This window comes from Ammospiza nelsoni, chromosome 27, assembly GCF_027579445.1.
Source record: "Ammospiza nelsoni isolate bAmmNel1 chromosome 27, bAmmNel1.pri, whole genome shotgun sequence".
NCBI lineage: Eukaryota > Metazoa > Chordata > Aves > Passeriformes > Passerellidae > Ammospiza > Ammospiza nelsoni.
Window position 1 is genome coordinate 1,482,963 of NC_080659.1, and position 22,974 is coordinate 1,505,936.

The following is a 22,974-nucleotide window of genomic DNA, read 5'->3' on the forward strand; positions in this document are numbered from 1 at the left end:
CATCCTCCCCTTTTGGAGCAGCCCTTTTTGTGTGACTTCACCTGTAGGTAGGGGTGGTCACAGCTGAGGACCTCCCAGTGAAACAAGCCTGTGCCAGGGCCTGGTGGGGGGTAACAGTGATCCCCTCCAGTGCCAGCCAAGGCAGTGCTGCCTCATGCATGAGTGTTCAGAGCTGAGGACAGGCAAGGAGTTTGCCTCAGTTGCAAAGGTCATGGCTCTGATTTGTTGTTTCTGCTTCTCCTGACTGTCTCTTGCCTGCCACAGCAGCAAATGCCTTTAATTATGCATGAGATGATTAGCTTGATCAGGTCTGGGGTTGTTAATCTGTGCAGAGCTGAAAGCTGTTTTCATTACATAATGATGAGCATTTAATTTATTGTTCTGATCACCTCCCTCTCCCCATTTCACCTCTTACTGAGCAGTTCTGTGATCCTGCCCTGAACCCACCTGACCCCTGCAGTGTCTGGGTGGGCACTGAGCTAAAATGTACATCTGCCTGCCTTGCTTTCTCTGTTTTTTCCTCTGCTGCTGGGCAAGTCCTTATTTGAGGACCTATTTGTGTCCTGATGAGCAGATGTGCTCTCCCACTTCAGATCTCAGTGCAGAACTCTTTGCTGTGCTTGAGCAAGGCTTGTCCCTTTTCATTGCACACCTGGGATAAGATGATAAGATCTGTAATGTGTTTTTAGCAGGATTGATGGAGTGAGTTGTGGCTGTAAAAATACAGCCAGGTTGGATGGAGCCTGGAGCAACCTAGTGTAGTGGAAGTGTCCTTGCCCATGTATGAAGTGAGATGAGCTTTAAGGTCATTTCCAGCCCAAACCATTCTGTGATTCTGTGAATCTGGCACTGACTTTTACAGAGAACAGGGGAGCACAAGGCCAGGGGAGACTGCTGAGAACAGCCAGTGTGTTGTGTTCCCTCCAGCACAGTGATATCTGGCTTCCTGAGCAGGCTGTGGTGTCTCCTGGAATCCTCTGTGCCCATCAGCCTGTGCTGGGCTCTGCTCAAAGAGCCTGAATGTGATACGTGCGTGCAGGCACAATGGGAACAGATAAGATGTCATTATGAAGGCTGGATGTTCCTGAAAGCAGATGATTAGTTGGATACTGAGCAGTTGGGATGCTCTGAACTGTAATCTTAGTCTCTAATTATAAATTGTCCATCAGTTTGGTTGCTCAGACCAAACCTATAATGAAAATAGTTCTCACTTGAGCTTTGCTACCCCTTAATCTCCCAGGGAGATGACATGATGGGGAAGGCCCTTGAGGGCATAGAACTCAAATCTGCAGTAAATGGGGGATGAAGCATCACCTTGTTTTCTTTTTCTGGCCAGTATTCGTTGTGCAACGAGCCTCTGATCGAGCTGTCCAACCCCGGCGCCAGCGGCTCCCTCTTCTACGTCACCAGCGACGACGAATTCATCATCAAAACTGTGATGCACAAGGAAGCTGAATTCCTGCAGAAGCTCCTTCCTGGATACTACATGGTGTGTATCACCCAGCAGCTCGGAGCCAGCTCAGCTTTGTCATGGCAGAGCATCTCACAGGGCATGTCCTCCACCTGCCCCCATGCCAGGGACAGTGTTAACAACATGTTATGAAGCCAGTCCCAGAAGCACAAATCCTACTGATTATTTGCAAACTCTGTGGGTAAACATGAGGCAGATAATTGTGCTGTAGTTTGGGGGCATGTTCTGGCCTCAAAATGGCTTCCCAGATGTGTGCTTCTGAGTGCCCTTTTCCCAGAGCTAGTTCATTCCTTTTTCACTTGGCAGTGTGCATCTGCCCCAGCCTGCATTTGGGGATGGCTGCTGATTGCAGTCATAGAATAGTAAAACTCTTAAGTTTGGAAAAGACCACAAAGATCATTAGGTCCAACCTTCAGCTCAGCACCATGATGGTCACCACTAAACCTTGTCTACAAGTGCCACAGCCACACATTATTTGAATGCTTTCAGGAATGGTGACTCCACCACTGCCCTGGACAGCTTGTTCTAACCCTTTACAACCCTTTCCATGAAGAAATTTCCCCTAATATCCAACCCAAACCTCCCCTGGCACAACTTGAGGCTGTTTCCTCTCATCCTGTCCCTTGTTGCTTGAGAACAGAACCTGAGCCCCACCTGGCTGCACCCTCCTGTCAGGGACTTGTGGAGAGCAAAAGGTCCCCCCTGAGCCTCCTTTTCTCCAGGCAATAATGCAACCACCCTGGTTTTGTGGGGAAAGCACTGCTGTCCCTGAATCTCTCCCATTCCTGCTGTTTGACCATTACTCTGAGGATTGTCCTGACTCCCACTGGCAGCAATTCCAAGCTGGAGGGTCCAAGGTACCAGCCAGCTTTGCATATCAGTCTGGCAGTGCAGGATATTGAGACCCAGAGACTTGCATTGGGTCAAGTAAATTGGACCCAAACCTGTTGTTCTGGTGTAAAAACCAGGAGCTGTTCTCTCTGCACAACTGTGCTGGAAATTCCAGATTTATGGAGGAGGACTCTTGACATTCAGTTAAAATGACCAGGGATTGGTTTGTTGTGAAGATGCCAAGGAGAAGGGGATGAGGAGCAATGCTGCTGCCCCATCTGTGTGCCTGGTGCAGTGGGGTTATGTGATCCTACACTGGTACTGTGAAAATCCTTTCCTCACTCAATATTTACCATGGAAAATTTACCCAAGAGAGGCAGGTTATGGGATGTCTGTGTGTGAGTGACAGCCAGCCCAGGAAGAAATTGTTCCCTGAAGGTGAGGATGCCCTGGCACAGGTTGCTCAGAGTAGCAATCCCTGAGAGTGTTCCAGGCCAGGTTGGACAGGGCTTGGAGCACCCTGGGACAATGGAAGGTGTCCCTGCCCATGGCACAGGTGAAACCAAATGGTCTTTACAGTCCCTTCCAACCCAAACCATCCTGAGATTCTGTGAATCACTTGCTTTTGCAGGTGGCACTCACATTCCTGGACAGGATGCGTTTTCTTGGAAAGCACTGCCTGTTGCCTAATGTGTGTGGTAAATCAGGTGTGGGGTTTTGAGTGGGAATGGAGTTGCACTGTTAATCCTGCCATCATCAGTCAGTGAATTAAACTGAACTTACCTGTCTGATGCAGAGTTCTGAGTGACCTGTTGCAGCTTTCCACTGTCTATGGGTTCTGTGGTGCTACCCCAGATCACCCTGCTGCTCCTGGGAAACCACCTGTGTCAAAGGAGTCAGGGAAAGGAAGCAGGGTGGTTTCATGCTGAGTTACTTTAAGGCTGTTTCCATTTACCTGCCTCCATTTCTTTTGGCACTCTCCAAGAGGGCTCACTGCTGTGCCCAGGTGGGTGAGCTGAGGGGAATGAAATTTTAATACAATCACGTTTCTGCAGTCTGTCAGAACCTGTCAGGTCTGTCTTTCCTGCCACAGCGTGCAGAGAAGTTCTGTTTCCTTCCCAAATGTGCCCAAAGCTGAACAAGCAAATCCTGCCTGTCATGTCATTCCTAATTATTCTGTTGCCTAAAAAAAGGAGATGACAGCAGAACAGGATATCCGTGCTTTCTGGTTGACTGCTTTATAAAGCAACTCTGCAACAGGAGAAAAACATTTATGTTGTTTTGTTTAAAAAATAACCCTGTCCATGGTTTATTCTGGGCTGGAGAACAGCTCTTGATTCTGATACTGGTGGAGAGATAAAGAGAGCTGTTATTTTTAAGCTTGAAGTTCCCACTTATTGTGTTTATTTCTCTCCCAGTTTGGTTTCCTTTTTTTAGCTGCCGTACTTGGGGAAAGCAGGGGATTTCCGGACTTGGTTATTTGCCCAGAGAGTGCTGAACATCTCAGTCCCTGTGTTTGCAGGTCCTAAAGCCACTGAAATGCAGGACTTTGTCAGATGCATCCACTGAGCTCCTGTTAAGTTCAGCAAACCTCTCAGCAAAGAATCCCTAGCCCAGCTGTTGGCATGCTTTGTGGTGAACACAGCAGGAATTTTCTGCTCAAATGACCTTTTCTCTGTGCTTCTTTGCACCCTTGCTGCAGAATCTGAACCAGAACCCCCGGACTCTGCTGCCCAAGTTTTATGGACTGTACTGTGTGCAGTCCGGGGGCAAAAACATCCGCGTGGTGGTGATGAACAACATCCTGCCCCGAGTGGTGAAAATGCACCTCAAGTTCGACCTCAAGGGTTCAACCTACAAACGCCGGGCGTCCAAGAAGGAAAAAGAAAAGTCCAGCCCTACGTACAAGGATCTGGACTTCATCCAAGACATGCCTGAGGGCCTCATGCTGGATGCAGACACCTTCAGTGCTTTGGTGAAGACGTTGCAGCGAGACTGTCTGGTAAGGAGGGGGCAGCTTAGGGACAGGGTGAGGAACTGTGTGGCTCTTGAGCATGAGGACAAGCAATTCCTGGTTGAGAACCTTGCTAATGAGCCCAGAGTAGGATCAGTCTTTTCTCCTACACTTTTCCCTGAAAGCCAAGCCATGGCAGCCTCTGAGGACTGAGGCTGTGTTCCTTTGCCTGGTGCATCACACTTTGGCAGATGCTCCCCTTGGAGCTGCTTTGCTGGAGCATTTTCCCTATCACAGTGCAGCAGATACAGTGGTGTTGTTTGCAAGTCTTCAGGCCTTTGCTGTGATTGTGGAATGGCCAAACTCTGCAGTCAAGCCCAGACGTCACTGTTGGTTCAGAAACTTCCAGGCTCTGTCAAATGAGTTGTTAGTGGGGATGTGGGTGGGATGCTTTGCTTTGATTGCTTTGATTCCATGCTACAAGGTCTGTATTTCTGCTGCTGTCTTGATATTTTCTCTTTGTTCTTGAACTCAATATTAACCTGTAGGTATTGGAAAGCTTTAAAATCATGGACTATAGCCTGCTGCTTGGGGTTCACAACATAGACCAGCACGAGAGGGAGCAGCTGTCGGAGGGAGCCCACAGCACGTCGGACGAGAAGCGCCCCGTGGGGCAGAAGGCCCTGTACTCCACAGCCATGGAGTCCATCCAGGGAGGGGCTGCCCGCGGCGAGGCCATCGACACCGATGACACGTGGGTGAAACCTGGGCTCCCTCCTGCTGCTGGGAGGGGAGGCTGGAGGGGGAAATCCCTCAGGAGGCCCACAGGTGTTGCTGTTCCTTTGGGGGCTCCCTAAGCTGGATGTTCCCTGGTAGCAGCAGGCAGGCAAGGAGACCCCACACGGCTTCTGGGGGTGCTGATTAGCTGGGGGTTTATTGGGGGTCCCACCCCTGGGAGCAGCAGGGTTTCTGAGGGGAAGGGAGGGGGAGAGAGGGAGAGCCTGGGGGAAAAGGGGCCAAGAGAGACTTCTCATCACCCCCCACAGCTTCAAAGGGAGATTCAAGGTGGGCAAGGAATCAAATTTGGGATTACAGATCCCTGATACTGCAGGGGAGGATCACAGGCTTGGAATAAACCCCACATTTTCAAGGGGTGAGACAGAGCACACCATTTAACTAAAATGTGACACCACACACAGGAGCTTCAAGGGAGCAGCTCTCCTGGGGTTTTGGTAGTGCTGCCATTGTGGTGGGAAAGAGGGGAGCCGGGGTGGGATATAGTTCTGTAAGGGTCTGGCCTCACAGCAGTGTCTCATCTTGGGCAGGCTGTAGATTGTCAACTTGTGTAACAGCCTCTAAATACCCACCCATTCCCTGGGGAGGAGACAGTTCTCACTCAGCACCCAGATACTGGAGCAGAATCGGGATCAGTCTGTCCCTAGGAGCCTGGAGTTCTCCATCACTCCCACCTCTGGAATCCCTGGCAGTTCCCTGAGGCCATCCCAGTGGGGTTAGCAGACAGCAGTGTAGCCAGGTGCTGGGTCACTGCTGGAGCTGGAGGCTGGGGATGGCCCTAAGCCTGTGCTGTGCTTGACCTGGGATTCTGTCTGGCTCTTGGGCCAAGGAATGGTGGAGTTTGCTGCTTGCTGCTGTCTCAAACCAGCTGCTGTGGGTTTGATGGAGGGTCAATCCTGAGAGCTGAAATAATACTGTGGTGTTTCCAGTCCTTCAGGCAGCATCAATAATTGCAGTGGCTGCCTGAAGGAGTATCTGACACTCCTGTGCTTTGGTTGTGTGCTGGTGCCTATGTTTGCTGCACTTTGGCAGGATGGCATTAGTGTGGACAGGACTGGAATCCTTTGTCCTGAAGGATTTACTGCCCTAATGGCAGACAGCTCTCACTGACCCATAAATAACCTGATCCCCAGAATAAAGCAGGCAGGAGAAAGCTCCATGGTGCTTTCTGGCCCAGGCAGAGCTGTGCCACACAGCACAGGTGCTGTCAGGACAGTGATGTGTGGCCATGCAGGCAGTGACCCTGGGACACCTGGCTCAGGCCAGGTCACTCCCATGGCTGTGCCCAAAGTGAGCACTCAGGTTTTCCACCATGTCTGACACCACCAGAGCCCCTTAGCACGGCTGCTGTTGCCCTTCCCAGAGCTGGGTGTTAGAGGTGCCCTGGCTGAGGCTGCACCTGCTGAGCTTCTGCTTCACCTGCAGGATGGGAGGGATCCCAGCAGTGAACGGCAAAGGAGAGCGTCTCCTGCTGCACGTGGGAATCATCGATATCCTGCAGTCATACAGGTGGGTAACCTGGCACTGTGGGTTGGCTTGCATTAAATTGATATTTGGTGAGGACAGAAACCACCACACAGTGTGTCTTTTGTGGCTGATAACATCTCTTTTAGTACCAAATGAAAGCAGGGGGCATGTTCTCTCCTGGAGACTGTGAGGATGAGTAGATATAGCTGTCCCAAGCTGGCCATGGGCTTCCATCATGTCCTTAGAACAGCTGGGGACACTCAGCCCTTTGTCCAGGATGATGAGCTGCTCATAAAGAAGTCGTTTCCCACCTCAGTGTGGGAAGCATATCTCCAGGGGTGTAAGGTGTACCTCTTCCTGCCCAGCTCCTCCTTCCCTGTGGTTCCCAGGCAGTCCTCACCTCCTGGGGGAGATGCTGGAGAAAGCTCAGTCCTGGTGACATTGACAGCTCAGGGATCTCCCCTGTAGGGTATGACAGGGGGCTTGGTACAGAGTGCATGCCTGAATCTGGATCTTTATTTTGCTCTCCACTTCTCCTTGGAATTAGGTTCATCAAGAAGTTAGAGCACACCTGGAAGGCCCTTGTCCACGATGGGGTGAGTGCCTGTGCAGAGGCAGGAGTTGTCCAAGCCTCACAGGATACTTGGTGTCTTTTTATGGACCCTGATCTGGCACAGCTGCAGCTGATGAAAGGAGCAGTTCTTGCCCCTCATTCCTGCCCAGCAGGGTGGTGCCACTAATTCCCAGCCAGGTTTCCTTGCTCAATCCAGCTCCTCACACGTTGAGCTGTTGTGATCACAGCTTTCCTCCCCTGCTCTGTCTCCCATGACACCAGGAGCACACACAGTGTGTGTGTTCCTGGGCTGTCAGAGCCCTGGGCTGTTCTCTCTGGTGACTGGCTGTTCCCACCTCAGCAAGCTCTCTGCCAGCAAATCCCTTTCCATGTTTCCTTGCTGGCTTCATTCCTGCAGCAGCCAGGTGTGTGTTTCTGAAAGAACCTTGGATGTGGAAAGCATTTTTCAGCCTTTAATTTCCTGGCTTCCCTTAAAGGGACAAAGGAAATGTGGAGATGCCAAGTCATGAAAGTGCAGTCAAACATCAGAAACAGAAAGAGCTTCAGTTTTACTGTTTTAAACAAGAACATTTGAAATGTATGGAGACCCTTGGCTGAATTTGGGTGTCTGTGTGACATACAAAAGTATCCAGGTTTGATTGGAATGGCAGCCAGCAAAGCCAGAAGAAATTTCATGTATGCAATCAGGCCAGTGTTTAAAAAAAATCCAGGAAGCCTACAATGGAATAAAATCACCAAAATCCATTATAAAATCACAGCAAGAATATAATCAAATGCAATCAGAGGCAATGCTTCAGGGTTATTTATAGCATTAATTAGAGTGTTTCAGTTAAGCCTTTCCATTTTAAGGCTCTGTCAGTGCTAAATGTTAGAATAAAAAAGACTGTGTTGGTTGTTACAGAAATTCTGCCTTGAGGGATCATTTTAAAATTAAACAATTGTTTCTTGCTGTTGTAGGACACGGTGTCAGTACACAGACCCAGCTTTTATGCAGAGAGATTCTTCAAATTCATGACCAACACGGTGTTTCGAAAGAATTCCTGTAAGTACCAAGTTCAGGGGCTGCTGTGCTCTGAGGTTTTACCTTGGCCTTGCTGCTGCAGACTCATGAGGAGTCTGGGCTGGAGCCTGAGCAGGGTTTTCCAGTGTGGTACAGCTGTGAGAGCTGGGGGTGTACAGCCTGGAGAAGGCTCTTAGGAGACTTTAGAGCCCCTTCCAGTGCTTAAAGAGGGCTTAGAAAAAGGAGGGGGAAGGATTTTTTTTATACAGGTAGATAGTGACAGGCAAGGGGCAATTGTTTTGAGCTGTTAGGGTTAGATGAGAAGTTAGGAAATATGAGAGTGAGGCCTGGCACAGGGTGCCCAGAGCAGCTGTGGCTGCCCCTGGATCCCTGGGAGTGTCCAAGGCCAGGTTGGACAGGGCTTGCAGCAACCTGCTCTAGTGCCCATGTCCCTGCCCATGGAGGGGGTGGAAGGAAATGCATTTTTAAGGTCCCTTCTAACCCAAAACATTCCACGATACAGAGCAAAGCTAAGAACTGCAGAGCCCTCAGATTGTCACAGCTTGCCTTGGTCTGCTCAGGCTCCCACCCAGTCCCTGCACCTGACCTGGGTTCAGCCCTGAAGGGATGTGTGTGAGGGCAGAGCCTCTCCTTGTGAAGGGAAAAACACCTTTGGTGTGACAGTAGCTGGTGGTGGTGCTTTGACTCTTGGGTTTTCTGTGGTAGAAATGGCTCCCGAGGTATTAAAGAATCTTTTTTCCCAGCCCCATGACCAAAGAAGAAGTCGAGATTCCTTTTTCTCTGGTTCTCAAGGTTGTTTATTTTCTCTTATCTATTTCATTCTTTCTCTGACCTGCAGAGGTCTGTCCAGCAGACTGGCACACTGACTGCCCTTGGGGTGGTGTTGGCTTTCTATACTAAAAACTACTTTTTTAGTAATTTATTTACAATAATTTTTTAGTAGTTTATTTAAAATAATTTTCCAATACCTATCACCTATGTTAGACAGACTCTACTCTAAACCAATCCACAAGTGCCACCATCACAGCAGAAGATGGAGGACAAGAAGAAGAAGAAGAGGAAAGACAGGACATGCCCAGATTCCTCCATCTCGCCTCTTGAACCCCCATTCTTAATCCCCAAAATTCTGCTTTTTTTCACCCTGTGACAAATTCACTATCATTCTACTCAAACTCTTGTGGCTTCTAAATTTTCACACAAAGCTGGTAATTTTGTCCATGGGCTAAAATGGAAGGCACAGGTGTTTGTGACTCAGTGCCAAGGTCTCTGAGCCCCCTGCCAGGGTCTCGAGTCCTCCAGGGCAGTCAGAGGAACATCCTGGGTTCCGACATGTCAGAGTTCAGGACATCCCTCTGGCTGTCCTGGATTGCCAGAACCCCTGACAGAGGCTCAAAGACCTTGGCACAGAGCCCAAGACACCTGGGATTTTGATTATGACCCATGGAGCAAATTACAAACTTTATATGAAGATCTGCAAGCCACAAAATTTTAAGTAGAATAATAATTAGTTTGTCATGGGGTGAAAAAAGAGATTTTTGGGGGTTTTTATTACGGAGGTTCAGAGAGCAAGAGAGAAGAATCTGAACGTGTCCAGCCTTTCTCCTTCTTCTTAGCCTCCATCTTCTGCTGTGATGTTGGCATTTTAGATTGGTTTAAAGTAAAAGCTCACTGTGTAACATAAATTGAAACCCAAGTGAGCTACTTATGAGAGCTGTTATTGAGCGAACCCATCTCTGGCAAAAGAGTGGGATGACTTGTTAGCAGAGGTGAAAAGCCAACCAACCTGGGTGATAGCTGGTTGCCTGTGAAACTAATCTAAGTTCACTCTTAATTCTTCTCCAAGGAAAACCCACGAACCCTAATGAAGGGAATTAAGGGCTATTTAAAGGGGGTACAGCTCCATTAAAAAAGAAGACAATCTCTACAAGCAGATAAATATTAATTTCCCAATTACACTGTGGGCCCTCAAGCAGCCATCAACAAAGAGAGCGTTAAAGCTCTACACTACAAAAATATGAGAACTTTATGACTCCCTCCCCATTAACAGGCTAACCCGTTGCAGACATCTTTTAGGAAAAATTCTTTCCTTAGGATTTTTCTTCCTGAGAAGGTGAGAGGCCTCAGGAACAAAGTGTAAACAATGGTTATCTGCTGCTGTGGATTGCAACAGGTAGATCTTTGTTTGGCCCATGTTGGATGTTTCTAATTAATGGCAAATCACAGCCCAGCTGGCTTGGACACACAGCCCAAGTCACAAACCTTTGTTATCATTCTTTCCTATTCTGTTCTTAGCTAGTCTTCTGATGAAATCCTTTCTTCTATTCTTTTGGTATAGTTTTAATGTAATATATATCAAAAAAAACAAATCAAGCCTTCTGAAACATAGAGTCAGATCTTCATCTCTTCCCTCATCCTAAGACCCCTATGAACACTGTCATACTAACCTATATTTAAATAGGAGAATTAATGCTAGAATGAGTAACCAGGGTCCTCCCTCTATGACACAAGCTTACATCCATACATTATTAACAAATCACCAATATATGACAAATCAAACAAGCAGAGTATTAAATATCTTGTTAACCCGACAGAGGAGCGTCCATTAACATAAGTGACAGGTATTAGAAAGTCATGGTAAATAATATACACGTAGTTTTTAGTATAAAATGATAACACCGCTCTGGGGGCGGCCAAAGTGCCTCTGTCTGTCTGGCTGAGCAGATCTCAGCAGGCCAGAAAAAATAATTTTATAGATAAGAAACAATAAACAACCTTGAGACCGAGAACTGAAGAGTTCTGACTCCTTCTTCGACCCCCGAGCTGAGAAGAGACTTTCTGGCACATCTCAGAATCACTCTGACCAGCTAAACCCCGAGACCGACATTTGCCCTTCTGTGCCCCCCAGCTCTGAAGTCGTCCCCGTCCAAGAAAGGGCGCAGTGCCTTGCTGGCCGTGAAGACGGCGGGTCCCACGGCGGCGTTCTCAGCCAGCCAGCTGGCCTCCGACAAGGACGACACCCAGTACGACCTGCGGGCGGCCCGGAGCTACCCCACGCTGGACGATGAAGGTGACAGCCCCGCCCGGGGCGTGCCTCTGTGCTTACCCTCTCTTTCCTAGCAGTTCCTTAGGATCCTCCCTTGTTCTCATCCAGTTCCCCACTGTGCACCAACTGCAGATATTTCCTCATGGATAGCTCTTCATTGCATGTCTTGCTGTGCTTTGCAGGTGCTAAACCTAACCAGGACAGGGAAGAAGGTAAGAGTGCATTGTTTTGTCGCAGCACCAGCAGGTACTTGATGCGACACCTCTGCATCAAAGGAGACCAAATCCCTTCTTTGCAGCACTCTGGGGTTCTGCAGTAAAAATGGTCGCCTGCATCACTGGTGCAAGACAGCTGCTGCCAAGGGGCACCATCAGTCATAGCCCAAAGCCAACAGAGAGTTGCATTTTCTACCATTTGAAAAAAAGATTGGGGAGGGGGGTGACTGGGAACTGCAGCACTCCAATGACAGTGTTTGGGCAGTTATAACAGGCAGGATCTTGCTGTTGGAAAACAGAGGAATGGGCTGGTTCTGTGCTGCCTTTCCTTTACTTCCATCTGGCTGCATTTACAGCTGAGTGCTGGAGGACAAGCTCCTCCAGTGCATGGTTGTTGGATTGCTCCCTGGGCAAAGCACTGAACACTCAGTGCATCTCTTAATTCTCTTGGATGTTTATCCCTGGTGATCCAAGGCTTTAATCCAGCTTTGGTCACCAGTGAGAAGTCTTCACTGGCATTCTATTCCCTGCCTATTGTGCTGGAAGTGGTGCTGACTGGCTCTCCCCAGAGGATGCCTTGGGAGAGGCTGTCATGACCCAACTACACTTCTGCCTGTCTGTGGTTTGAGTGCCCAGTCCCAATGGGGGTGTGCAGGTTCATGGTGGAACAGCCTCGCACGGGGCTGCTGTAGGTGAAGTGTTGGTGTTTGACTTAATCATCTCTTCTTCCTGCCTCTCCCCTGCCCTGCTGTGGGCCAGCAGGCAGGCCAGACCTGCTCCCTTGCACTCCTCCTTCCTTTGAAGAAGCTACCACGGCCTCCATAGCCACGACACTATCGTCAACATCTCTGTCTGTCCCCGAGCGATCCCCCTCGGAGTCCTCTGAGCAGCCCAGGTACAGGTGAGGAGATTTCCCTGCTCCCACTGGTGCTGGGTGGCTGCTCTTGGCTCTCTGTGCTGCAGATCCCGGCAGGCTGCCCTGCACTCTGCAATGCTAATGACTGATTTTAATTAAATCTCTCCTGGGAGCAAGCAGACACAGCTTTGATGGGATTAATTATTGCTGGAAGAAGTCTCAGCTGTTAAGTAGAACATCTCCCTCATGGGATGTGGAGGTAGATTTGGGGACAGTGCAGGATTTCTGTCTTAAATTGCTCCTTCAAACTCTCCTGTTTTCTTTCCACAGGAGGCGTACACACTCCTCAGGGCAGGATGGCAGGTGAGAAATGGATCTTCTGTCTTTTGTCTCATCTTCTCTCTGCTGCAGAGACCTCATGTTTATCTCTGTGCAAAGGTCCCTTTTAGAGGGCTGGGTGGGAATTTCAGCAGCTCCAGGATTTTGGCATGGATGCTGAGCTGCTTCTGCAATCAGATGATCCCCATTTCTTACATGGAATTTTCCTTGCAAAGCAGATCTCTTAGTGCTTTGAAAATACCAATTATTTGATAGGGACGGGGGCAACAGTGTTGTCCAAATTTACCCACCCACCCAGCACCAGAGTCAAGGAAGGTCATTTAAGTTCCTTTAAGCAAGTAAGTGAGCCCTGACAGCAGGAACATTCCTCCTGAGCATCTGCTTGTGGCCTGGGTAAAGTGAAAGGGCTTTGCCTTTATGAGGCACCATCGGTCCCCATAGAAGGAGCTTCCAGTGTTTTCAGAAATCTGTGAGGCTTTTTTCCTCCTGTGGTGTCTCAGAGCCAAGGGCAAGGTAGGACAGAAATGCTGTGCTGCAGAGGGGTGTCTGATTTTAGAGGCTCTTACCATTAATATTGTGCATTATTGTGGAATTATTTTGCATCAGTAAAAATGACCCCATTGCCCATGTCAGCAGGATCTGCACGAGGAGCCAGCGGATGCTGCTGGCTCTGCCCTCGCTTTCCAGGGCATTGTGTAGGTGTAGTAGGCTTTGAAATGACATCAGAGACTCAGTCCTAGGATGTGCCATAGCCAGAGAAGCCTGACAGGCTGATGTCCTCTCTCCCTGCAGTCAGTGTTTGGTGCTTGGAAGGAAAGGTCTTTGGAAGATGAGGGTTTGCCCCACGTTACAGGCAGCTGCTGTTGTTCCAAGCTTTGAGTGATTTACTGAATTCAGTTGATAAGCACTGTGAAAAAAAATCCCTTTCTATGCTATTTCCTAATGAAAATCCCTCTGGATGCTGCATGTTGCTGAATGCTGCCCTGGAGGGCAGGGACCTGCTCACTGTGAGAAGTGTCAGGGACTTATGAAGCACCTCATATCCTGCAGAATCCAGTGTTAGGAATTGCTGAAAATTGGAGACTTAAACCCAGGCCCCAGTGGTGGGGCCCATGTGGCAAATGCAGTGACTTCATCCAAAATAGTTCAGACTCGTTGGTACCTCCTGGAGGGAGGGAGCTGCTGTGGTGTGTGACTGCTCCTCCAGAAATGGGTCAGGTGAGTCAGAGTGACCTGGGAGTGTTCAGGGAGCTCAATGGCTTGGTCAGAGTAGATCTGTCTGTCACACATTTGCCAGAGCTACACTGGCTAGGGCCTGTCTGCAGGTGTGGCCACCTTTGCTGGTTTTTGCCTAATTTGTCTCTTTTTAATCCCAGTGCTTCCATGTGCCCTTCCTGGGAGAGTAGGGACCTGTGCACTTGTGGAGCTCTCTGGGATCCCCTGGTGAAAACCAGTGCAGACACAAATTTATTAAAGCAAGAATTTACATTCCTGAGCTGAGATGGAAAAAACCTTACCCCTTACCCAGTTTGCTCAAGAATGTGTCATGCCTCTGGTTATTCTGGTCTGCTGGGGAATTCAGTCCAGGTTTGAGGTCCAGCCCTGTGAGGAAGAGTGTAGCAAGTTCTGTGCATGGAGCTGGACTGAAGTGCTGCCCACTGGTGAGAGCAGGGCAGTGCTCAGTGAACCCAGGGCTCAGCCCTTCTCTGACAGCTGCCCCTGGCTGGGCAGGCTCCTGCTCCTCCTTCCCATGGGGACAGCCCTGCTGGCACAAGTAATTACTTTAATAGCATGAGGTATTAAAGTGAAGATTGTCAGAAACAGTTCCAGAGTGTGCAGATAAATCTCAACCGTGGAACAGCTTTGGTGTGCTGGGAGTGCTGGGGGAGGTCAGAGGCTCTGGCCTGGTGCCAGGCTGACTCTGGACACAGGATTTCCCTGGAGGTCCCTTTTCTTTGCTGCCATGCTCCATTTGACACTTCCTGCTGCACTGGCTGTTTAACTCCTTTGCTCTTGTCCTCTTTTCCCACCTTGTTATTCCTGAGTGCTGTAATCTTCCCTCTCTTTTTCCTGGGAGTTTTGGTTATCCAAACCCTCAGTCCTGGGGGGTCTGAGTGCTCCCTCTGAGCTGAAATCAGCCACTGAGCCTGTGCTGGGAGCCCAGTGCCACAGTAGCAGCAGCAGCAGCAGCTGTGTGCTGGGGCAGAGCTGCACAAGAGGCTTGGCTGGCTCTGGACTGATTCAGGCTGATGTAAAATTGAGGGCTGTGCATATCTCATGTCCAGCTGAGTCTTTGGGCCTGTCTCCCCTTTGGTTTCCAGGTCACACGAGGAGGGGCGGGTCCAGGAGGAGGTTCAGCAAATCAGTGTCGAGCTGGAGCCCAAGTGTGACGTTGAGATTGTAGCTCCTGAAGAAGAAGTCAAAGAGTGAGTGTTTTAGAGTGTTGCAGATCCCACACAGTGGGTTTTGAGCTGTGGCTGCTTGTGCTGGAGGCCTTGCTGGAGTCATGGGTGTTCAGTGAGGCTGAGCACAGCAATGACCTGACCTGCCCTGACGTGACCTTTCAGGATGTAATAGCATAGCATCTTCAGAAGCTCCTCTGTAATAAATCCATTTTGCTTGCTCCTGTCCTGACTGCAGTGACTAGACTGTCATTTCTTTCCCCTGTGCAGAGAGGCAGCTTCTTCAGCCTGTGCCATTGTCACATCCCCAGCCACCGTAGAGGTGGAGACGGCCAGCCAGGCCTCGGAGCCAGCCAGCCAGGCCTCGGATGAAGACGACGTGCCAGTCACAGACATTTACTTTGTAAGAGACCTTCTCCACCTGGCCCTTGGGGGGTGATGGGAAGGGTTGGACAGGGCTGTCAGTATCATTCCAGGCAGTCAGGTGGGCAGTGGCTGCCCTGCACCATCTTGGTGTGAAGCACCTTGAGACCTCGGTGCTGGGTGGGTTTTTGAATGCAGAGAACTGGATTAAACTCAGAGAACTCAGAACAGCATCTAGTGGGGCTCACACAGGTGGCACTCCTGCTGTGGATGTAGCTGTAGCTGTGCTGCTCTACTTCCAAGCACAAGTGTTTGTCTAGGCCAGCACATTTGCTCCTGGGACAAGCCAAGGTGATGTGGGTGCAACAGAGAAGTTTTTTTACCTCAGCCAGAGATCCTGGCTGCTTTCCTGACACAAGCACGGCCTAGAGCCAAAGGGAGGTGGTTGCAGAGGGTGACCCTGGGCTCTGGTGAACTCCGGCTTTTCCTTTCCCTGCAGGCTGCATTAGGTGATGCAGTGGGAGTCTAGTGCTGAGCCAGGGCGTAAGTTGGTGGTTGGCAGCAGAGTGCCGTGGAGCCTGGCGCTGGTCCTCACTCAGCTCCCACAATGGCTGAGCAACTCCTGCAGACCAGAGAAGAGGTTTTTTAGCAACATGTACCTGTCCCATGGATTCCCAGAGCACAGCTGAGTGCCTGTCCTGTGAGAGCTGAGCTCTCTTGTGCCTGGGCACTGGAACCCTCATTAAAAGAGGTGCCCGGCTCCTCCCTGCTCGGACTTGTTGCTGTTAGTTCTGTGGTGCTGGAGACAACCTGAGCCCATGCAATGGGCTCCTTCAGGCTAAACTAAAATGCAGCATTGGCCTTCCCCTGGACTCTTGTACTCTGCTGCAGAGCTGCTTACTCATTGCCGAGTCGCTCTGAGGCTTGTGGGAGCTGTGGAAGGAATCAGCCCTGTTTTACAGCTTGTTTGGGGTTGGATGCATGCTGTTCAAAATGCAAACGGCTCCTATAACACTGCCCCCTCCTTGCCTGTGGAGGGCAGCTGTGTGCAGGCAGATCCTGCCTGCTCCCCTGGCAAGTGTCTTCTGGTGAGGGTCAGCTGCTCTTCCTCCCTGTCGCTGGGCATATGGACTGCCCCCAGCTAAAGGGGCACCTCTCTCCAAGACAAAATCCTGCAGAGTGTGTTCACAGAGAGTGTGACTGACTGCTCATCAGCATTTCATACTTCATCTGAGTCTGAGTTTTGCATTAAATGTGTGTCGTGTGCTGTGGAGTGTTTTTCACTGCTGGGATGAAGGGAAAAGCTGATTTGAGTTCCCATGGGCGCTCTCCTTGGAAAAGCACCTGAGCTGGAGCTCAGGTGAGGCTGCACGCGTGCGCTCAGGCAGCACCACAGCTGCTCCTGCAGGAGTGCTCAGGGGCAGTGCTGGGTGAAGGGGTGCTGTGTGCAGAGGAGGATTTGCCCAGTCCCAGGAGGCTGTGGCCTGATGACTGAAGTCTGTTCCTGGAGAGCTCTTCATTCTCCTGTTTATCCCCAGGGAATAAAAGTGCAGTGTGGCAGGGCATGGGCGCCGCTCTTCCCTGCACGGCTTTCCCACCTGCTCACCCGTTCAGGCCTGGAGTTGCCCAACCCCTTGTTTTTTGCTTTCTCTTTCATCCTCTCTTTCACATCACCCTTTTTTTCCTCTGTTTCCTTTCTCACCTCACTTGTCCTGGGGCCACTCAGTTCACAGATGGGAGGTACTGGATTTACTCTCCCCGCCAGCGCAGACTCCGAACTACCTCGCATTCCTCTGGGATTGTAAGTGACCACACCAGCACAGCATGTAGGGGAGCAGAGCTGCAGCTTTGAAACACTGGGGCCAGCATCTCATTTCTCTCAATGGCTGGGGCTCTGGATTGAGTGGGCATTAGGAACCAGCCCAGCAGAAATGGGGGAAGCATATTGAAATGACACCAGTGGATCTCCTTGCAGGATCTGAGAGAATCATGAGCTCTGTCCCTTTTCTGCAGACTGGTGACACAGCTCCTACCCTGGGATGGGCCATAGTTTCACCCAGCCCTTGGAAAAACTGAGAGTAGTGAGGCCCTGGCACAGGGTACCCAGAGAACCTGTGGTTGCCCTCTCTCTGGAAATGTCCAAGGTCAGAGTGGATGGGTTTGAAGCAGCCTGGGATACTGGAAAGTGTCCCTGCCCATGGCAAGGGGGAATACTGGGTGATCTTCTATCCCAAACTGTTCTGTGAGTCTTAGTACCAGATCTGGCCAGAGAGGCCCTGGGGCCTCCATAGGGGATGTCAGGCTCAGCTGCCTCAGCCCAGGAAGAGGGTTTTAAAGACACAATTAAGGTATTTTGAAGATTGTAAAACTCCGGTAGCAAACAGAACTGTTTTAGCTTGTGGGGAGCATCTCATAAACCAAATGAGACAGGAGCTGGTACTGAGTTAGGGCTGGTTTCAGCTCTCCAGCCCTTCTCAGGGTCACCAGTGTGCTCCCTCCTCACCTTCAGGTGTTCTGTGAGCAGGTAGGATTTTCCTTTCCAAAAGATGCAGGGAGGCATTTGAGCTCTTAGGGGCTGAATCTAGAGCTGAGATTGTTCTGGGGTTTAGCATTTAGCTTCTCATGCTTTGGGAAAGTCCCCAGGGGGTGGTGGCAGTGCTGCTGCTGGTGCAGCCTGGTGCTGCCATTTGGGGTACAGGCAGGGTGCATGGGGAAGCAGGGGCAGGAATGTGCCCCTGGCTGTTGCTGATGGCATGAGGAAGGTGCTGCTGGGCAAACAGACAACTCCTCCTGCAGCCCCTCCTGCGCCTCAGCTGGGTTTTGGCTGCCAAAAACAGCAGGGGAGGGGTAATGCCAAGCACTGGGTGCTCTTTCATCTCCTGCAGCTCCCTGCATGCATCCAAGCTCCTAAAAGGCTCTGAAAGAGACTGGCTGGAGCATGTGGTTCAGTCAGGATGGATGAGCCATCATGGATGAAAAAGGATGTGGGACAAGCTTGATGTGGTGGGGAGGTTTCCTGTACCTCTGACAGAGCTCTGTGAGAAGCTCCAGGCAGGGGCTTCTCAGCCTTCCTTCCTCCAGCAGTCTCTGCTAATGGAGCTGCAGTTCCTGGGGGGTTCAGCATGTGGAGCCCAGTGCTTCAAAGCTTCTCTGGCTTCTTTTAGTTCCTTGTACATTGTAGGCTGTCGCACTCAGTTCCTGGGCTGGGAACACTGCAGGCTTCTTCCAAACACCCAGTTCTGCACTATCTTCCTTTGCAAATGCCAGGCTGGGTCAAAGGGGGCAGTTTCTTCTCTGTGGGAGCTCCTCTGGAGACGAAATAGCCTGTTTGCAATGTAAATGGGGTCCCCCTGGGAACACTGTCAGCAGAGACCAGCCCTTGAATCTGTGCTGTGTAGGCAGCAGTGTGTGTCTTCTCACAGCAGTGCCCAGTGCTATTATAACTGAGCCTCATGGCACACCTCCTTCCCCTCATTCTTTCCAGGGTCCCATTGTGTTTTGCCTCCTGTGTTGTACTTGTTCCCATCACCCCACTGTCCCCAAAATCTCAGCAATAACTGTTTCCTTTCTGTGGCCACCATCCTCCATGGTCTCACCCCAGCTCCACTGCCTTCTGCAGAGAAGGAGGAAGGCACAACAAACAAATCCAGTTTCCCAGGAAAAGCCCTCCTGGATATCAGTTTGTAGCATGCACAGGGCTCTGGAAAAGGGAAGGTGAGAGCTGGTAGCAGGAGCCAGGAGCTGTCACTGCTCTTAGGTAAGTCACTTCCCAAATCTCTCAGTTTCTCTGCAGCCAGGATGGTGCCATGGCCGGGAGCTGAGGTTTCCCTGACATCTCAGAAGCTCTAAAACTCTGTCCCTATGAGAGGAGAGGGTGTGCCACCCCCAGTGCAGCTGGCACAGGTCCCCTGCCCCGGTTGGCAGGGAGCCAGTGTGTGCTGAGGATGACGAGGGCTCCTCTGCTGAGAGCTGCCTCTGGGCTCAGTGCTCTCCCTCCAGGTGGACAGCTGTTCTTACTGTATTGTTTCCTGCTCTTTTTATTTTCTCCTTTTATTTTTTCCTCTTCTCTCCTTTGCTCCCTGCTCTGCTGCTGCTCTCCCTGCATTCTCCCTGCCGTCTCTGGCCACTCTGGCAGCCGACAGACGAGAGGAGTTGGGTTTACTCCCCGCTCCACTATAGCACTCAGCTGCACTCTGTCTCCGATGAGGAGAGCGATACAGTAAGTGTCCAAGAGCCGTGTGTGGGTGCCCGCTGGTCGCTCGCAGTCTGTGCTCCCCCTGCAGGGTCAGCTCGGCCTCTGGCAGCTCTGCTGGCACAGCCCTGGCCTGCTCAGCAGGCCCTGTGGCTTATCCCCAGCTGTTTGGTACAGGATAAACTTTGGGGAGCTCAGGTTTCCCAGACATGTTGCCATTACTGGAGGATGTAGAGCAGCCTCTGGTTGTGCTGGGAAGTTGGCGGGACAGAGACCTGACTGACACTGGGCACTGGTGCTCAGGGGTTGATCCTCTTTCCTCTCACAGCCAGAAAGACATGGAGGGGCTGGGGCATGTCCAGAGAAGTGAGTGGACATGGGGAAGGGGCTGGAACACAAGTGTGATGAGGAGCAGCTGGGGGGGGCTCAGCCTGGAGAAAAGGAGGCTCAGTTGCTCTCCACAACTCCCTGACAGGAGGGTGCAGCCAGGTGGGGGTCAGGTTCTGCTCCCAGGGAACAAGGGACAGAAGAGGAAACAGCCTCAAACTGTGCAAGGGGAGGTTTAGGTTGGATATTTGGTAAAATGTCTTGACTGAAAGGGGCTTGTCAGGTATTGGAACAGGCTGCCCAGGGCAGTGGTGGCATCTCTGGAAGTGTTCAAATGACATCTGGCTGTGGCACCTGGGGACACGGGTTAGTCGTGAACGTGGTGGTGGTGCTGGGCTGATGCTGAATTTGGTATTCTTGGAGATCTTTCCCACCCTAATGATTCCATGATTCTGTGACTGTGTTCTCTCTGCCTCTTGCAGTAATCTCTATGCAGACACAGAAGTCCCAGAGAGCAGCGATTCCCTCTGCAGGTCGATGTGTTCCCTTTTCGTTGATGCAGCCATTCCAGTGGGATGGGGAAGAGCTTGCTGACACCAGTATTGCTGCACTGCAGGATCCCGGGCACTGCGTTTCAGAATGGAGCAAAACTATAACCATGTATTTCTACTCACCCCAGAAGTGGGCAGCAAAGAAACCACCCGCTCACCCGCAGCTCCCAGCAGAGAATTCTAGCTGGGTGTAGAGAATCCTGGGTAGTAACACAGTGTTTTCCAGATGTGCACTACCATAGCTACCTATCCATGTGTGATACTGTGAACCTTTTTAATTTTTTAATCATGTATTTATTTCTTTTATCTTTGCACAGAGACAGCACAGATGTGCTTTTTTAAACATTTAGTTTACTGCACTTTTTTTTTTTTTCTTTTTTCTTTCTTTTGTTTTTTGGTCATATATTTGTGCATCAAAAAGGAGCATGAGACTTCACTGAAGAATGGGTAGGAGCACGTTGCTGGGGAGGGCAGGGAGCGGAGTGGCTTCATGTGAGGCAGCAGTGTGGTCTCACCAACCGAGGGAGTCAGGAGGTTTAAGGCTGTCCAGACACTGCCACGGTTTTTCCAAGTGGCCCAAGGCAAATCACTAAACCACTCTGTGCCTCGGTTTCCCCCGTGCTAATGGGTGCACAGTACCTGCTTCCGTTACAGCACTTAAACCCTGGGATGAAAGGTGCTATGAAAATGAAATGTATTAAAGGCCATGGAATAGAATTGCTCCCATGTTACCATAGTCCAAAGCAGCCATGCCAATTCACTTGGATCCAAACTCTCTAGTGACTTCTCCTGTCTGTGACACCGTGCGGGCCAGCACACAGTTCCTGGTGACAGTGACGTGGACTCCTCAGCTCTCCCCGAAGTCGTGATGGGTTCCAGCTCCCCCTGTGCTGCACTGCTGCCACCCCTCCCTCTGTGCTTGGAGTCCACACCTCATCCCCGTGGCACCGCCTGCTCCGCCCCGCAGGCACGGACAGATGGAACCGGGACCGCCCGAGCCCGGCCACGTTGGAGGGCGATTCCCCCACTCTGCCCAGCCCACGTGGGGCTTGTCCAGACCCTGCATCCTCCTGGAGCCACTCAGCCCCTCACGTGCTCGTGGGTGAGCCCTGGGGTCACGGACACTGGGCTCACACCCTGCCACAGGGCAGGCCGGGACACAAGGGCACGTCCAGTCACTGGAGGCAGCAATGGGAGCCTGGCTCTGCCACGGAATTGTGCCAGCACTGCTGTGCTCACGGACTCTTGGACAGAAAGCTGGGTGACTGGGGTGCTGCCTGGGGTCACAACTGCTGCTGGAAATGTGGGTGAGAGGGTTTGCTTTGCAAGGGTTGTGGGCTACAGGTGAGAGATTTGATGTTAGGGGTAGTGTTCAGGCTCATCCATCAGCAGGACACATATCAGCATAGTCTGGAATCCAGCAATCCTGTCCTCATCTCCCAGAGAGAAAACAGGAAGTCCTTTAGACCAGAGGGAGACAGGTCTTGTTTGTGTGCTTTTTGAACCTCGCTTGAGAGTCTCTGTATTCCCTTTACAATCTTCACTGTCCTTGGATTCCAGCCAGAGGGGTGGGGAAGTGGGACCCTGCTCTCAGGCCTCAGCCCCACAATCTCTTCACAGCAGCACTCAGGAGTGGTTATGTTGGGTCCCAGAAGGTAGCTGGGCTGATGGGAAGCTCTTCCTTCTGTACTGTACTGAACTTAGTGAAAATCTTCAGGAATTGATGGTTTTTTCTTGCCCAGAATACAGAACCTGGACTTCCCTTCCCTGCCTGTAGATGCAGAAGGCTGTGAGTTGTGCTTCTTGGAAGCACAGTCGGGGGATTGTGCAAGTTGCTGCTGTTCATGTATCCATGTATTTACCAAATAGTCTATCAAACGTCTCTTGAGAAACTCTCCCCTTTCTGTTGCTGCTTGGCAGCTCATTCTCCCACTGCAGCTCCTGTCCCATCCCACCTTCCTGTGGCACCCAGGGGGCTGTGCAGGCCGGGGGGCTCAGGGGTTGGTGGAGGGGAATGGGGGTCTTGCAATACCTACAGCCTCACCTGCCCTTGGGCTCAAGGCAAGGGGCTTCAAAAAGCTAAAAATTCAACATATTTTTCCTCCAGCAGTGTGTGTAGAAGGCCAGAGGAAGGCACATCCCTGCTGCAGCTGCTGCTGTTGGGTGCTGTGCTGGAGGAGGGGGCTCTGGGGGGGGAACCAGGGTGGGCTTGAGCTGTTCTGAGCCAGGCTCCTGCCCTGGGACCACCTCAGGGGCTGGAGGGTTTGGCCTCATCAGGACTTTCCAGCCACCTGAAATCAAGCATCTTTTTTGAGATGGTTCAAGCACCATTGGTGAGATTTTATTCCTTCCCCTCATTTCTAGGGGGTCTAAAGCTGCTTGGTGTCCCAGAGAATGAGCTTTGTGAGCTGGAGCTGTGCTTGGGTCCTGAGAGAGGGGGTGAACCCAGAGCTCCTGTAGCATGTTCATTCAATTCAAAGAATTGTGTTCCCTTTTTGAGATGTTCCTTGTGCAGTTCTGTAATGCTGGACCCTTTGGAGCAGGTCTGGATGGGCTGGGGTGGTCCTGTAAGA

The 22,974-nt window shown here is 50.9% G+C and overlaps 1 protein-coding gene across 4 annotated transcripts in view; it reads left to right on the forward strand.

Moving 5' to 3' along the window:
• PIP5K1C (phosphatidylinositol-4-phosphate 5-kinase type 1 gamma) overlaps nucleotides 1–22,293 on the forward strand; it is a 52,425-nt gene extending 30,132 nt beyond the window's left edge. Inside the window, exons 6-19 of one of the 4 annotated variants that reach the window (XM_059489676.1) lie at nucleotides 1,337–1,489; nucleotides 4,005–4,304; nucleotides 4,805–5,010; nucleotides 6,477–6,560; nucleotides 7,066–7,114; nucleotides 8,050–8,134; nucleotides 11,019–11,180; nucleotides 11,339–11,368; nucleotides 12,134–12,272; nucleotides 12,558–12,590; nucleotides 14,888–14,992; nucleotides 15,239–15,371; nucleotides 19,467–19,550; nucleotides 20,333–22,293. In XM_059489676.1, the coding sequence (XP_059345659.1) occupies nucleotides 1,337–1,489; nucleotides 4,005–4,304; nucleotides 4,805–5,010; nucleotides 6,477–6,560; nucleotides 7,066–7,114; nucleotides 8,050–8,134; nucleotides 11,019–11,180; nucleotides 11,339–11,368; nucleotides 12,134–12,272; nucleotides 12,558–12,590; nucleotides 14,888–14,992; nucleotides 15,239–15,371; nucleotides 19,467–19,550; nucleotides 20,333–20,335 (1,566 nt within the window). In that variant the 3' untranslated portion in view covers nucleotides 20,336–22,293. Of the gene's footprint in view, nucleotides 1–1,336; nucleotides 1,490–4,004; nucleotides 4,305–4,804; nucleotides 5,011–6,476; nucleotides 6,561–7,065; nucleotides 7,115–8,049; nucleotides 8,135–11,018; nucleotides 11,181–11,338; nucleotides 11,369–12,130; nucleotides 12,273–12,557; nucleotides 12,591–14,887; nucleotides 14,993–15,238; nucleotides 15,372–15,830; nucleotides 16,959–19,466; nucleotides 19,551–20,332 lie in introns of those variants that run through there. The other 3 variants (XM_059489677.1, XM_059489678.1, XM_059489679.1) reach the window with 3 other exon arrangements.
• The last annotated feature ends 681 nt before the right edge of the window (nucleotides 22,294–22,974 follow it).